Here is a 12622-nt window from a genome sequence, read left to right on the forward strand (position 1 = left end):
GGAGACCATATTTGAAAGGCTGTGTTTCTACATCTACACCTGCTATGTTTGGCTAACACTGTGTCAGTGCTTGAGGTATGTAGTGACACTCAGCAAACCACATCTGTCTTTTGAGGTTGACTGACTCCGCCACTCCCAAAAAAAGACAGCCAGTGGTCTCTAGAAACAAACCATACTTACCTATTGCTATACCAAAGAAGGCCTATATGCAAATAAAAACCAAAGTTCCTACTTCAGTTCTCATTTTCAAAGCTTTAAGGTCTGACTTTGTTAAAAAGATCCACTCATACTTACAGACTAGGATAGAAGCCAATAAAAATTATCTGTCTAATTTCTCAGAACATTATACTCACATTTATGTTTGTACTTCAAACAACTTTACATGACAAATTGTAAATAATAATTAACATTTGTATAGCACTTTACTCTTTTCAAAGTATTTTCACATTCATCGATGTCTCAGTTAAACCTCACAGCAATCCAGAATAGTAAATGATATTCTTAACTTCATTTTATAGATGTTGACATTCTGAGAGTTTAAATGACTAATCCAAGTCCACATAGTAAAATATAAACTGGGGCTATAATTCATCTCATGACTCCAAACTTCGTTGCATTATAATGATTGATAAAGTTGTTTTCCTGTTTTGTAGATGGGGAAGTTGAGGCATAGAGCAGTTAAATGATTTGTCTAGACTTTCAAGCTTAGGTTTAAAATAAAGGCATATATTTATGTAATTGTACTAAATGTGTGGAATATGAAAGTGTGATAAAGGAAAATCAGAAATGTTGGGTTCTTAGTTCTTAAACTGCCATTTATCAGAAGAGCTGGCTAGATGTGTGGCTGGCTGTGTAGATACTGGAGGCACGCTAGGAGTTTTAACAGGTATGTTTGCAAGATGGCCTACTAGACCTTTATACTCCTAGGACTGTTAGGTACAGACCAAAGGAAGAAGTTAGGAAAGAAAACTATTTTTACAGTGTTTGTCAGAGAACATTCCCAGCTGTTTTTCCTTCTCTTTGCAGAGATGTCGGCAATGTGGTTGAAGCCATGTATGGGGACCTCCCTCCTCCAATTATGCTGATTGGACATAGCATGGGAGGTGCTATTGCAGTCCACACAGCATCATCCAACCTGGTGCCAAGCCTCTTAGGTCTGTGCATGATTGATGTTGTGGAAGGTAAGTTTTCGTAGTGCTAACCAAATCAAACTGTTTGACTTACAAGAGCCATCTATGGGCGGTTATTGTTACTGTGTTTTAATGTATTGTTGATTTCACTCATCTTGAAGTATGTCCCTCTGTCTTTTTTATCTTTCTTTCATGTTATTTTGTGGCATAAGCACTCCAGGTATTTTTTTTAATTGAGATATAATGCACATATAACTTTGTATTAGTTTCAGGTGTAAAATATAATGATTTGATATATGTATATATTGCAAAATGGTCACCACAATATGTCTAGTTAATATCTATCATCATACATAGTTACAATTATTTTTGTAATGAGAACTTTAAGATCCACTCTCAACAACTTTCAAATGTATAATATAGTATAATTAACTGGAGTCACCAAGCTGCACATTACATCTCTAGGACTTTATTTTATAACTGGGAGTTTGTACCTTTTGATACTTTCACTCATTTCACCTGCACTCCACATTATATAATCATTCTCTGAGTCATCAGAAATTTTTCATAAACATCTTTACGGCTGCATATATTTTAATTGTATGTATGCCGCACTATTTTATTTAACATTAAAAAAATAAGTTGCTATGTCTTTTATGATTTAGTCTCAGAAGTCATACTGTTGCTTAGACAAGTCAGCCCCATTCATTGTGGGGGGACTACACGAAAGGGTGAATACCACGAGGCAAAAATCACTGGAGGCCATCTTGAAACCTGGCTATGACATCAGTCTTGATGTACTGAATTTTCTTAAACTGCATCTTTTTTTCCCCAAGTATCACTGAACTCTGCTTTCATTGAGGTCAGATGTATATGGTTGACCTAGTAAGTATAAATGCTCAAAATATGTAGTTAAAGTTTGTGTTTGACATCTAGGTACAGCCATGGATGCTCTTAATAGCATGCAGAATTTCTTACGTGGCCGTCCGAAAACCTTCAAGTCTCTGGAGAATGCCATTGAATGGAGGTAACCCACACATATGTATTGTCTATATTTTAAATGTTAGATTGTAGATTTCTTTTTTCATCAGCTCAAGAACCAAGTTCAAGGGAATAATCCCATGCTTTAGCTTTATTGTAGTATCCTGGGTGGAAACATTTATGTAAAGAGCAGAATTTAAAAAAAAAATATTTTAAATATTTCAGACTTGTCTCAGTTGTACAAAATCCACTCTTTTTCTAATACACTATACCGTGTTTTCCCGAAAATAAGACCTAGCTGGACAATCAGCCCTAATGCGTCTTTTAGAGCAAAAATTAGTAGAAGACCCTGTCTTATTTCACTATAATATAAGACCGGGTACAACATAACAACACAACACCACGCCACAGCATACCACAGCACACCACAACACAACACCACAACACACTGGTTCTTATATTAATTTTTGCTCCAAAAGACGCATTAGAGCTGATTGTCTGGCTGGGTCTTATTTTCAGGGAAACCGGTTAGTACCTCCTAGAATTTTAGTAATTTTGAGTCATCTGCTATCTAGTGGTCCCCATCTCTAAGGTGAGAGTTTGTACTAAATGAGGTTCTAAGGCCTCTTCCATCTCTTATGCTCCATAGTTCTAGATTCACTTTATGTGTTCTAGAGAAAATGATGGAAAAGCAGAAGATGGGTATATGTTCCTTTCTCAGTTTTTATTTGGGTTTTGGGTAAGTAAAACCCTTTCGGTAAATAGTTTTCATAAAGATCACTGACAGAATTGTTTATGGCTTCCACTTAAGTAAAGGCTGTTCAGTCATTAATTTATTCATTAATTCAATTAATTATTTCATTAAATATTTATTAAACACTTACTTTGTGTTAAAGGGTGAAGACTCATAGACAAGTGAAACACTGCCCCTTTCCTAAGGGGATCAGTCTTGGGATAAAATATCCTCAGTATCCTGTCTTCCTACCTATTCTTCAAAATCTATCTCCAGTACCTTCTCCAGAACCTTTCTCTAACTCCTCCAAACGACGCAGATCACTGCCTCAGTAAAATTTTTCGAGACCTTTAAGTCTGTATTATATTGTACTGTTTAGCCCTTAAATCTTATAATCCCCCCGTAAGGGATATGCTTATTTTCATTTCTGTCTAAACTCCCTTCCTACATCATGAGGACAGAAGCTATTCTGTTTCTTTTGTACTTTCATACTGCATATAGCATACTGCTGGTTGTCCTGGCAGGCAGAACATGTCTATTAACTGAATCAGAGATGTCAAATGGAAATTAAGGACCTGATAAACATACCCTAAGGGAGTTTTCCTGGGACAGAGGGTCTCATGCGAGATATGGCTTGCCAGAATGATGTGTGTGTGTTTGGGGAGGTCACTTCTACCTCCCGGTGTTCATGCTACTGTTCTCTCAGAAGCACCAAAGACCTCTCTTCCCATCTTGCTGCTAACTCAACATGTAGCTCATGTACCCTGCTTATTTCCCCAGTAACAAGCAGTGAGAAAATTATGCCAAATAACTTTTTAAGTTTATTCAGTAAACATTTTTTTTAAGTACATAAGATGTGTCAGTACTTGATTTAAGAACTGGGGATGAAATCAGGCTTAGTTCTTATCAAAATGCTGGGGATGCCATCAAGTAAATACATAAAAGCACAGTAGCTACAGAAGATAGGTACCCAGTCCAGCCTGGGGGTCATGGTGAACCTTCTCTTAAAGGAGACAGAGTCTTGATTCTAGTGGTGGTTGTAGGATAAGATAAGGGTACTGTTTGTTGAGTCTTAACATGTTCTGGGTTCTCTGAGAGCCACTAATTTTCAGACCCACTTTCTGAGCCTGAGACTCAGAAAGAATACTATGAAGTATTTGGTAATTTTGTTTTGTACTCTGCTGGATATCTGATCAAGTTTATGACTCATGACCATTTTGGCTGTTCCAGATTTCAAACAAACCAAAAAAAAAGGATGTTGAAATACAAGGCTAACCTATTTAATTCAGTAAAGATATAAAGTGAATTCCTGCTTTTGTTCTCTTGCTCATCCTAATGAGAGGCAGTAGGGTACAGTCATTAGGAGCCCAGGCTTTGAAATCGAGCAGATGGATTTACGTCTTGGTTCTAGCGCTCTGGCTGCACTGAGGAAAACAGAATAGGGAAAGGAGTGGAGAGTGGGGGTGATAATGGGAGCGGGGGTGATGATGGAAGTGGGAAATTGCTTAGGAGACAGTTACAGTACAGGAGAGTAACGATAGTAATCATAGACTAGGACGGCAACTCGAGAAGTCATATGGTCAAGTTGAGTGTATTGTGAAGAGCTGACAGGACTGAGTATGGCTGGGATGTTGGGAAGGGGGCAGCACTCAGGGGTGACCTCTAGGGTTCTGGCCCATTTGGTGGATGGTAGAGAGACGTAGATTTGAGAGCAGGTAAGGGGTAGGGAATCAGGATTTTAATTTGGATAAGTTGAAGAGCTTAGTTTCTATACATCTAAGTGAAAATGTTAAGTAGTCACTTGTATATACTACAGATGCTCCTCAACTTAGACGGGATCACATCCCGATAAGCCCATTGTAAATTGAAAACATCATAAGTTGAAAATGCATTTAGTACACCTAAGCTACCGAACATCATATCTTAGCCTGGCTGCTTTAAACATGCTCAGAGCACTTACGTTAGTTTACAGTTGGGCAAAAATCATCTAACACAATAAACACACTGTAGAGTATCAGTTGTTTACCCCCGTGATTGTGTGGCTGAGTGGGAGCTGCGTCTAGCCCTGCTGCCCAGCATCACAAGAGTGTATAATACTGCATATTGCTCATCTGGAAAAAGATCAACACTCAAAGTTTGAAGTATGGTTTCTATTGAATGCATTGCTTTCACACCATTGTAAAGTTGAAGAATGGTAAGTCGAACTATCATAGGTTAGGGACCGTCTGTAATTAGAAGAGGTTTAGCTAGAGATAAATTGAAGTGTAATGGTTGCATAGATAATATTTAAAGCCAGAAGATTGAATGCACTCACATAGGGGTTTGCTGTTGATAGAAAAAAGATCCAGGAACTGAGCCTTGGGATACTACACAATATTTAGAGCTTGGGAAGAAGAGGAAGCTCCAACAAAGGAAACTGAAAAGGCAGTTGGTGAGATAGGAGGAAAGCCAGGCGAGTATAGCAAGTGTTTCTAGAAGGAGGGACAAAGCATCTGTGTCAAATAATGCTGAGAGATCACCGAAGGTGAGGGCTAAGAAGTGACCATTAGAATTGGCATGATGGAGGTAACCTTGCAAAGGAAATCTCAGAAAATAAGTGGGACATAAAAACCTGTTAGAAGATGGGGATATTAGTTGAGGAAAGGATGGAAGGTGACCAAGTAGAGAAAGCAAGTAAGAACTTTTTTGCTAAGTTTTGTTGTATAGGAGAACAGAAGTGGGGTGGTATCTACTAGTGAATGTGGGGTTAAGAATGTTTTCAAAGGCTAGAGAATGTTTGTAAAGGACGTTTTATAATATCCACTAGAGGAAAAAAAAAAGAGGACATAGGAGAGAGACAGGAAAACTAAAGAAAACAAAGTACTCATAAGCAAAAGGGAATGGGAATCAGTCACCAAGGTTGCCTTTGAACAGGAACAGAGATAATTCATATATGAAACTAAAGTTGTCGGGGCAGAATATATGATCATGAATACTGGTGGGTTTGTAGATACTGCAGATTTAATTGGTGGTAGAAAAATGAAGTAGCAGTTCCATTTGCTTCTATTTATCATTAACATAAATATAATTATCTAAGGGATGTACACTTTAAATTTTTATACGATTTTTTTAAGCTAAAAAATGAGATTTAAAGAAATGTGTTCTGGAGGCCTGCTTCAGGTGGTGTTTCCAGTTCCCCCAGGAACATGCAGTCATTTTGCTTGGCCCTTAGGAATACTTAGGTGGACACATCTGGGTAAACTAATCTATTACAGTAGAGTCTAAGCTCCTAAGCTCTGTATCATGGCATGCAAGGACCTCTCGGAGCTAGCCCCTGCCTGCCTATCCTATTCTGTCCACTCTCCCTATTAAAATTATCTGTTTGTGTTCCTTTCTCCCCACTGAATTTTGTACTTCTTGAGCACAGGCCTGACACATAGTATCCTTGGTAAATATTTGCAGAATTGAAATGACTTCAATGTCTTTACTTAATTTTTTTTTAAATTTATTTATTGGGGTGACAATTGTTAATGAAATTACATAATTTCAGGTATACAATTCTGTATTACATCATCTATAAATCCCATTGTGTGTTCACCACCCAGAGTCAGTTCTCCTTCCATCACCATATATTTGATCCCCCTTACCCTCATCTCCCACCCCCCACCCCCTTGTCTTTACTTAATTTTTACTACTTGGGTTATACGTAGCCATAATCACCAAGTGGGAAGGAGTGGTAATCTCTACATAAGCTACCTTGGTAACCATAATTTTTAATAGATCCCACAGAATCTGCAGAATTATTCATTTGATCATAGTGACATGATAAAGTGGGTGCTAAATAACCCCCTCTCTCCCTTCTCACTTTTTTCTTTTAGTGTGAAGAGTGGCCAAATTCGAAATTTGGAGTCTGCCCGTGTCTCAATGGTTGGCCAAGTCAAACAGTAGGTCTTATCTTTCCCTGTTGGGCTGGTTAGAGACTGAAACATGGTGAAGGACTTACTGATTGCTTTTTTGTCACATACCTACCATACCATCCTTGTGAATGCCTTCATTATTTTAGATAATTTTTATAAGTGAGCTCAGTTGGGCTAGTTGTACAGATTTACTTTTCTTTTTTCTTTTTTTTGAGGAAGTCCCAAGACCAAATAGTGTTTTCTATATAATACTGTATTAGTTTATTAGCACAACTCTGAGTGTTAAAAGTGAAGAATCCCAGAGAATGGACATTAAAAATTAAGTGTCCACTCTAGTGCTGACAGTATGGTGTCATTCTGGTAACAGTCTTCTTCTAGGCCAAACCTGATTGTGAGGAAATTATAGGATAAAAATGTTAGCATAGCCTGAGCAAAAGCCAGATTCTAAGGATGAGCTAAGATTATTTAGCCCGGTTGATCTTCCTGGATAGGGTTACGTGAGTCCTAGATTGTTATGTAGTCACAAAATAAACTTTAGGTGAATTGAGAAAATGTTGCCCAATGGAACTTATAGGGAGCACAAGAATTGATGAAAATGACAATGACACTATTGAATGTCTCCTCCTTGCCAGGCACTGTGCAGGGTTTTTTATATACATTGTCTCATTTTTTTACAACCTTGTATTATAGAAAATTTTCAAACATATAAAAGTAGAATAATACAATGAACCCCAGTGTGCTCATTACCCATTTTTAACTCATGGCCAGTCTTGTTTCATCTGTACCCTATTTATTTTCCCTAAGCACAATATTTTGAAATCAATTCCAGACAAACAGTTTCCTCTGTAAGATTTCAGTATGCTCTCTATAGGGTCCACTTCTCTCTCTCTCATTTTTTTCCTTGCAGTTTACGTGTTGAGGAAACCTGGTTGTTTGCCCTGTAGAATTTCCCACAATCTGGATTTACTGATTGATTCCTCAAGATATAATTTAACATGTTCCTTTGTTCCCTGTATTGTCTGTAAATTGTTAGTTAGATCTACAGATTTGATCAAGTTCAGGTTGGTTTGTTGTTATTTTGGTTATTTAAGTTTTTTTTTAGGAATAGGTAATATTGTTTAATGTCATCAGGAAGCACTTAATGTCTGTTGTCTCTTTTTTTGAATGTTAGTAGTCATTGATAATCATTCCCTGGATTCATTAATTCATTTGCACTATCTCATTTAATCCTTACCTCTTTAAGATAAATGTTGTTTTATAGGTGAAGATGTAGAAGTTCAGAAAGGTAAAATGATTTTCACAGGATCACACAGCTAGTGAATGACAGAGCTCAGATTCAAACTTCTATGTATTTGACTCCAAAGCCTATATTATGGATTTTATGCCTAAAAGGGTTACCTGAGTAGTAATGTCTGACAGACACAATGCAGAGGCTTTGAATAAACTGTGAAACTGCCCACTTTTTCAATGCCTAAATATTTTGAGATCTGACTTGTCTAAAAAAGTGGTAAAGCATTTTATAAGGAAGTTACATGGCTTATATGCAGGTAATTCAGTGAATTTTAAATTTTACTTAATTTGTAAACTTAAGTGTTGTTTTCTCTTAATATGTAAACCTGTGTATGTAAGAGTATGTGTGTTTTAACTGTCACATAGATATGAGCTGGAACCTTCCTGCCCTTCTTGATGTAGGTGAAATTCTCTTGTACTCCCAGTCCCTAGCTGTGGAAACCCAAAGCACATGTTGTTTCTTTGTTTTGGTTCTTCAGTCTAGCTGTGGAACTTGGTACCTCAAGTTCCATGGAAAATCTCCACTTAACAAAACATTTATGAACATACACTTCTCTGAAGGTTTGGTAGAGGAGACAGAGAAGGAGATGTTATCATTCTTAAAAATCCACCACTGAAGTTCACTGACCTTCAATTTATCCTAGTCTCTTTTTAGCTTGCTTGTTCTCTTTCCTCTTCTCCCTTTTTTCTCTCCCTTTCAAGGGCAAAATAACAAATTCTTCTCTACCATGCAGAGCAGACCTTGGTATTAACTGCTACCCAGGCCCTTGGGATTTTTACCTTTACCACTTGTCAGTGTATATTTTCCAGTAAATTCTCGCTAAAAGAAATTACAATACCAGCTGTTGGTATAATAATCATTTTTCTACCTAATTATATAATAAAGAGATACTGCTTTTTAGAGGAAAAACAACAATAATTGGCTGGATCAGATGTTCTAATCGCCAAGGTTCAGCTGGCATGGTTATAGTAAATTGCGTTTCTCTCGGCTAATTAAAAAGTGAGGGGCTTTTACCATTCTGTTTGAGCCTTGTTCTGCTATAAGCAGGGTTCAGTAGAAAAAAGCACCGTACTTCAGAGTTAACTGGGCCTGGATTTGCCTCCCACCCTCACCTAATCATGAGCTAGGTGATCCTGGACCAGCTTTTTAACTCTTAAGCGCTACTTCATAGGATTGTTACGAGGATTAGATAAGATAATGCCAGTAAAACTCTTGTCACCATGCCTCAGAAAATGGTTACTCCCTTCTGTGGGTCCGCATCTGTGCAAGAACGGGAAACCATCCCTTGGAGTATCGTCATATATTGGCCATGATCTTCTACAGCCCTGGTCTACCTTTGTACATGTAAAAATGCACATTTTCCACATCCTCCCAGGAGCATTAATTTTTAACCAACATTTGATTATTAAAGGCTATAAGTATCAGAATTTCTGAGATATTTGTGTATGGAATAGAGGTGTGTGATAGTACTTTTTTTTTTTTTTTTAAAAACCCTAGGTGTGAAGGAATTACAAGTCCAGAAGGCTCAAAATCTATAGTGGAAGGAATCATAGAGGAAGAAGAAGAAGATGAAGAAGGAAGTGAGTCAGTACACAAGAGGAAAAAGGAAGATGACTTGGAGGTGGGTAAAAGCCTGCCCATTCTTGGAAGGATGGGGTAGCGAACGGTTCAGAGTGTGGGGATGGAGAAGGGGAGGTGACGTTCTTCTTGTCTACCATTAGGTATTTTAGGGAGCAAAGATGCTTAGAATAACTAAAAGATGTAAGCACTTGTTGATAGCACTGACAGATTGGAACATAAAAATTCCAGTGTATACCCTACTCTTAAGTAGACTGCTCTTTTATCAGGCTCTTTCTGGCGTCTGTACTTCGGTTCCTGTGGTTCATCTCATGAGGAAAATCCCATTTCATACCAGTCTTTGCTTAGTCCATCCAGATTTTACCCATCTTTCAAGGAGTATCTCTTTGGGAAGCTTTCTGACCTCAGTTTGTATCAGTCCCTCTCCAGCACTGAAAGTCTGTGTGATACAACTTAGCACTTGTTTTATGAAGTTACTGCTAACTCATAGAACTTACTTTTGTAAGCCACATTCAAAGATACTATGATCTCCTAGTAATTATCCCTAGCGTGCAGATTCAATGTCTTCTAATTGCCCAAGAATTCTCTCTCAACAAAATTAACCTGTGTATTTTGAAGGTAGAATCTGATGTTCTATATGAATTTCCCTCAGCATTTAGCTCAGAGTTGTGTGCATAGAAAATGTTCTGTGAATACTTGCTGAGCAATTGATTTGAGGACAGTAGTGGAAAGGGCTGCCTTTTTCTTGGCAATGATTAGTGAGCATTACCAGCAGACTTTCTGGGTTGGATTATAAACATTTAACAGATGGCAGGTAATGAACTTGGTGTATACCACATATTCCTTTGCGTTTGGCGAAGCTACTGTTAGCAAGAAGGAAAGTACATTTTTTTAAACAGTCCTTTTAATTTAATGAGGATCTTCTTGTCATCCTTAAGATCGGTGAATATTACTTTGTACATCTTTGGAGTTTACAAAAATAGAAACAATGCCTGATCAGTTTGCCCTCCCAGCACTCTGGAAGGTGAGGGGAAGTCTTTTCTCCCATGTGAACAGTGTAGAAACTAAGACTCAGAGATGAGGAGACTTGCCCCAGATAATCAAGGAGTATTTAGTATATTTGAGACTCTGATACAAATATCAGTTATGTTTTACCTGTTATGTGCTAGGAACTATACTGAGTGTTTCACGTTTATCATCTCTACTTCTCATTTTAGTGTTCTGCATTGTAGATACAATCGCTGTTTTACAACTCAGGTACATATACATGCCTTTGGTCACACATAAATGTTCGCTCTAGAACACATCCATATACTCTGATTTTTAATTCTAACTTGTTTTTTCTTTGCAATTTTTTATAAGCCCAATTATATGAAGTTATATAAGCTCCAGCAGTTTTGTTAGGAGGACAAACTAAGGCACATCAAGCAATAAGGAATATAGTTAAAAAGTCTACACTTGAGGAAGGATACAAAGAAACTCCAAACAACAGTCACAACTTACAACTAGTAGGTAAATAAGTCCTAGAGATGTAACACACAGCATAGTAATTATAGAAAGCAATACTGTATTATAAACTTTGAATATCTGAGACTGAAACTTAATTGTTTTCACCACAAAAAATAAATTATAATTATGTGACACAGTAGAGGTGTTAGCTAAGCTATGGTGGTAATCATACTGCAATATATAAATGTATCATATCAACTTGTGTTAAACCTGCATGTTGTTATGTGTCAGTTATATCTCAATAAAGAAAAATAAATAAAGCAATTAATTTATTAAATAAAATGGTGGAGAAAATGTTAATAATACAAATTAAATTTAACAACAACAAAAAAACCAGCTGCAACTTCTGAAGCATGATATCCAGTGGTCATCTAGGTCCCATTAGCCATCAGGGGCATTTCTGTTACAGCACAATATAAAAAGTGGTATTTGAAATGATCCTGAGACATACATAAGAGGTTAGTTACATCCAGTCTGCTCTGTAAGATATACATTTAATGAGAATCGGGGGGAGGCAAATCTGATACAAAATGGTTAAAATACAGATAAGAAAGGGAAAATATTTAAGCTTTGGTCCTTAAAGGAATAAATTTAGTTGTCCAGGAAATATTCATAAATCTCTTTTTAAAATTACTTTATTGAGAGATAACTCATACAAAGTATACAATTCAGTGGTTTTTGGTATAGTCACAGAGTTGTGCAACCATCACAACAATCTTATTTTAGAACATTTCCATCACTTTAAAAACAAAATGTCATACCTATTTTCAGTCACTTTTACATTTTCCCCCAACCTTCCCATCCCTAGGCAATCACACTTTCTGTCTTTATAGATTTGCCTAATCTGGATATGTAATATAAATAGAATTATACAATATGAGTATGTGGTTTTTTGTGACTAGCTTCTTTCATCTTAGCATAATATTTTCAAAGTTCAACCATGTTGTGGTATGTATTAGTACTTTATTCCTATTTATGGCTAAATAACATTCCATTGTATGGATAGACCACATTTTTTTATCCACTCGTCAGTCAATGGACATTTGGGATGTTCCCACCTTTTGCCTAGTATGAATAATGCTAGTACAAACATTTGTGTACAAATTTTGTGTGGACGTAGGGTTTTATTTCTCTTGAGTATACACCTATGAGTGGAGTTGATGGATAGTAGGTAACAATTAAACAATGTTTAATCATTTGAAGAACAGCCAAGCCAGACCATTATCCAAAGTGTCTGTGCTGTTTTCTATTCCCAGCAGCAGTGTATGAGGAATCAGGTTTTTCTATATCCTTGTCAGCACTTGTTTCTCTTCTTGATTATAGCCATCCTAGTGTGTACGAAGTGGTATCTCATTGTGGTTTTGATTTACATTTTTTTAATGACTAGCAATATTGAGCATCTTTTCGTGTGCTTATTGGACATTTGTGTATCTTCTCTGAAGACATTCATAGAAATGTCTATTCAGGTCCTTTGCCCATTTGTAAATAGGGTAATTTGTCTTTT

At 36.9% G+C, this 12622-nt stretch overlaps 1 protein-coding gene across 1 annotated transcript in view; it reads left to right on the forward strand.

The window, feature by feature from the left end:
- Positions 1–12622, forward strand: part of PPME1 (protein phosphatase methylesterase 1) — a 57700-nt gene that overhangs the window by 35171 nt on the left and 9907 nt on the right. Inside the window, exons 6-9 of the mRNA XM_081061854.1 lie at positions 1027–1181; positions 2067–2157; positions 6702–6767; positions 9529–9652. Of these exons, the coding sequence (XP_080917980.1) occupies positions 1027–1181; positions 2067–2157; positions 6702–6767; positions 9529–9652 (436 nt within the window). The remainder of the gene's footprint in view (positions 1–1026; positions 1182–2066; positions 2158–6701; positions 6768–9528; positions 9653–12622) is intronic.

Source organism: Rhinolophus hipposideros, assembly GCF_964194185.1.
Source record: "Rhinolophus hipposideros genome assembly, chromosome: 10".
In the NCBI taxonomy this organism is placed as follows: Eukaryota; Metazoa; Chordata; class Mammalia; order Chiroptera; family Rhinolophidae; genus Rhinolophus; species Rhinolophus hipposideros.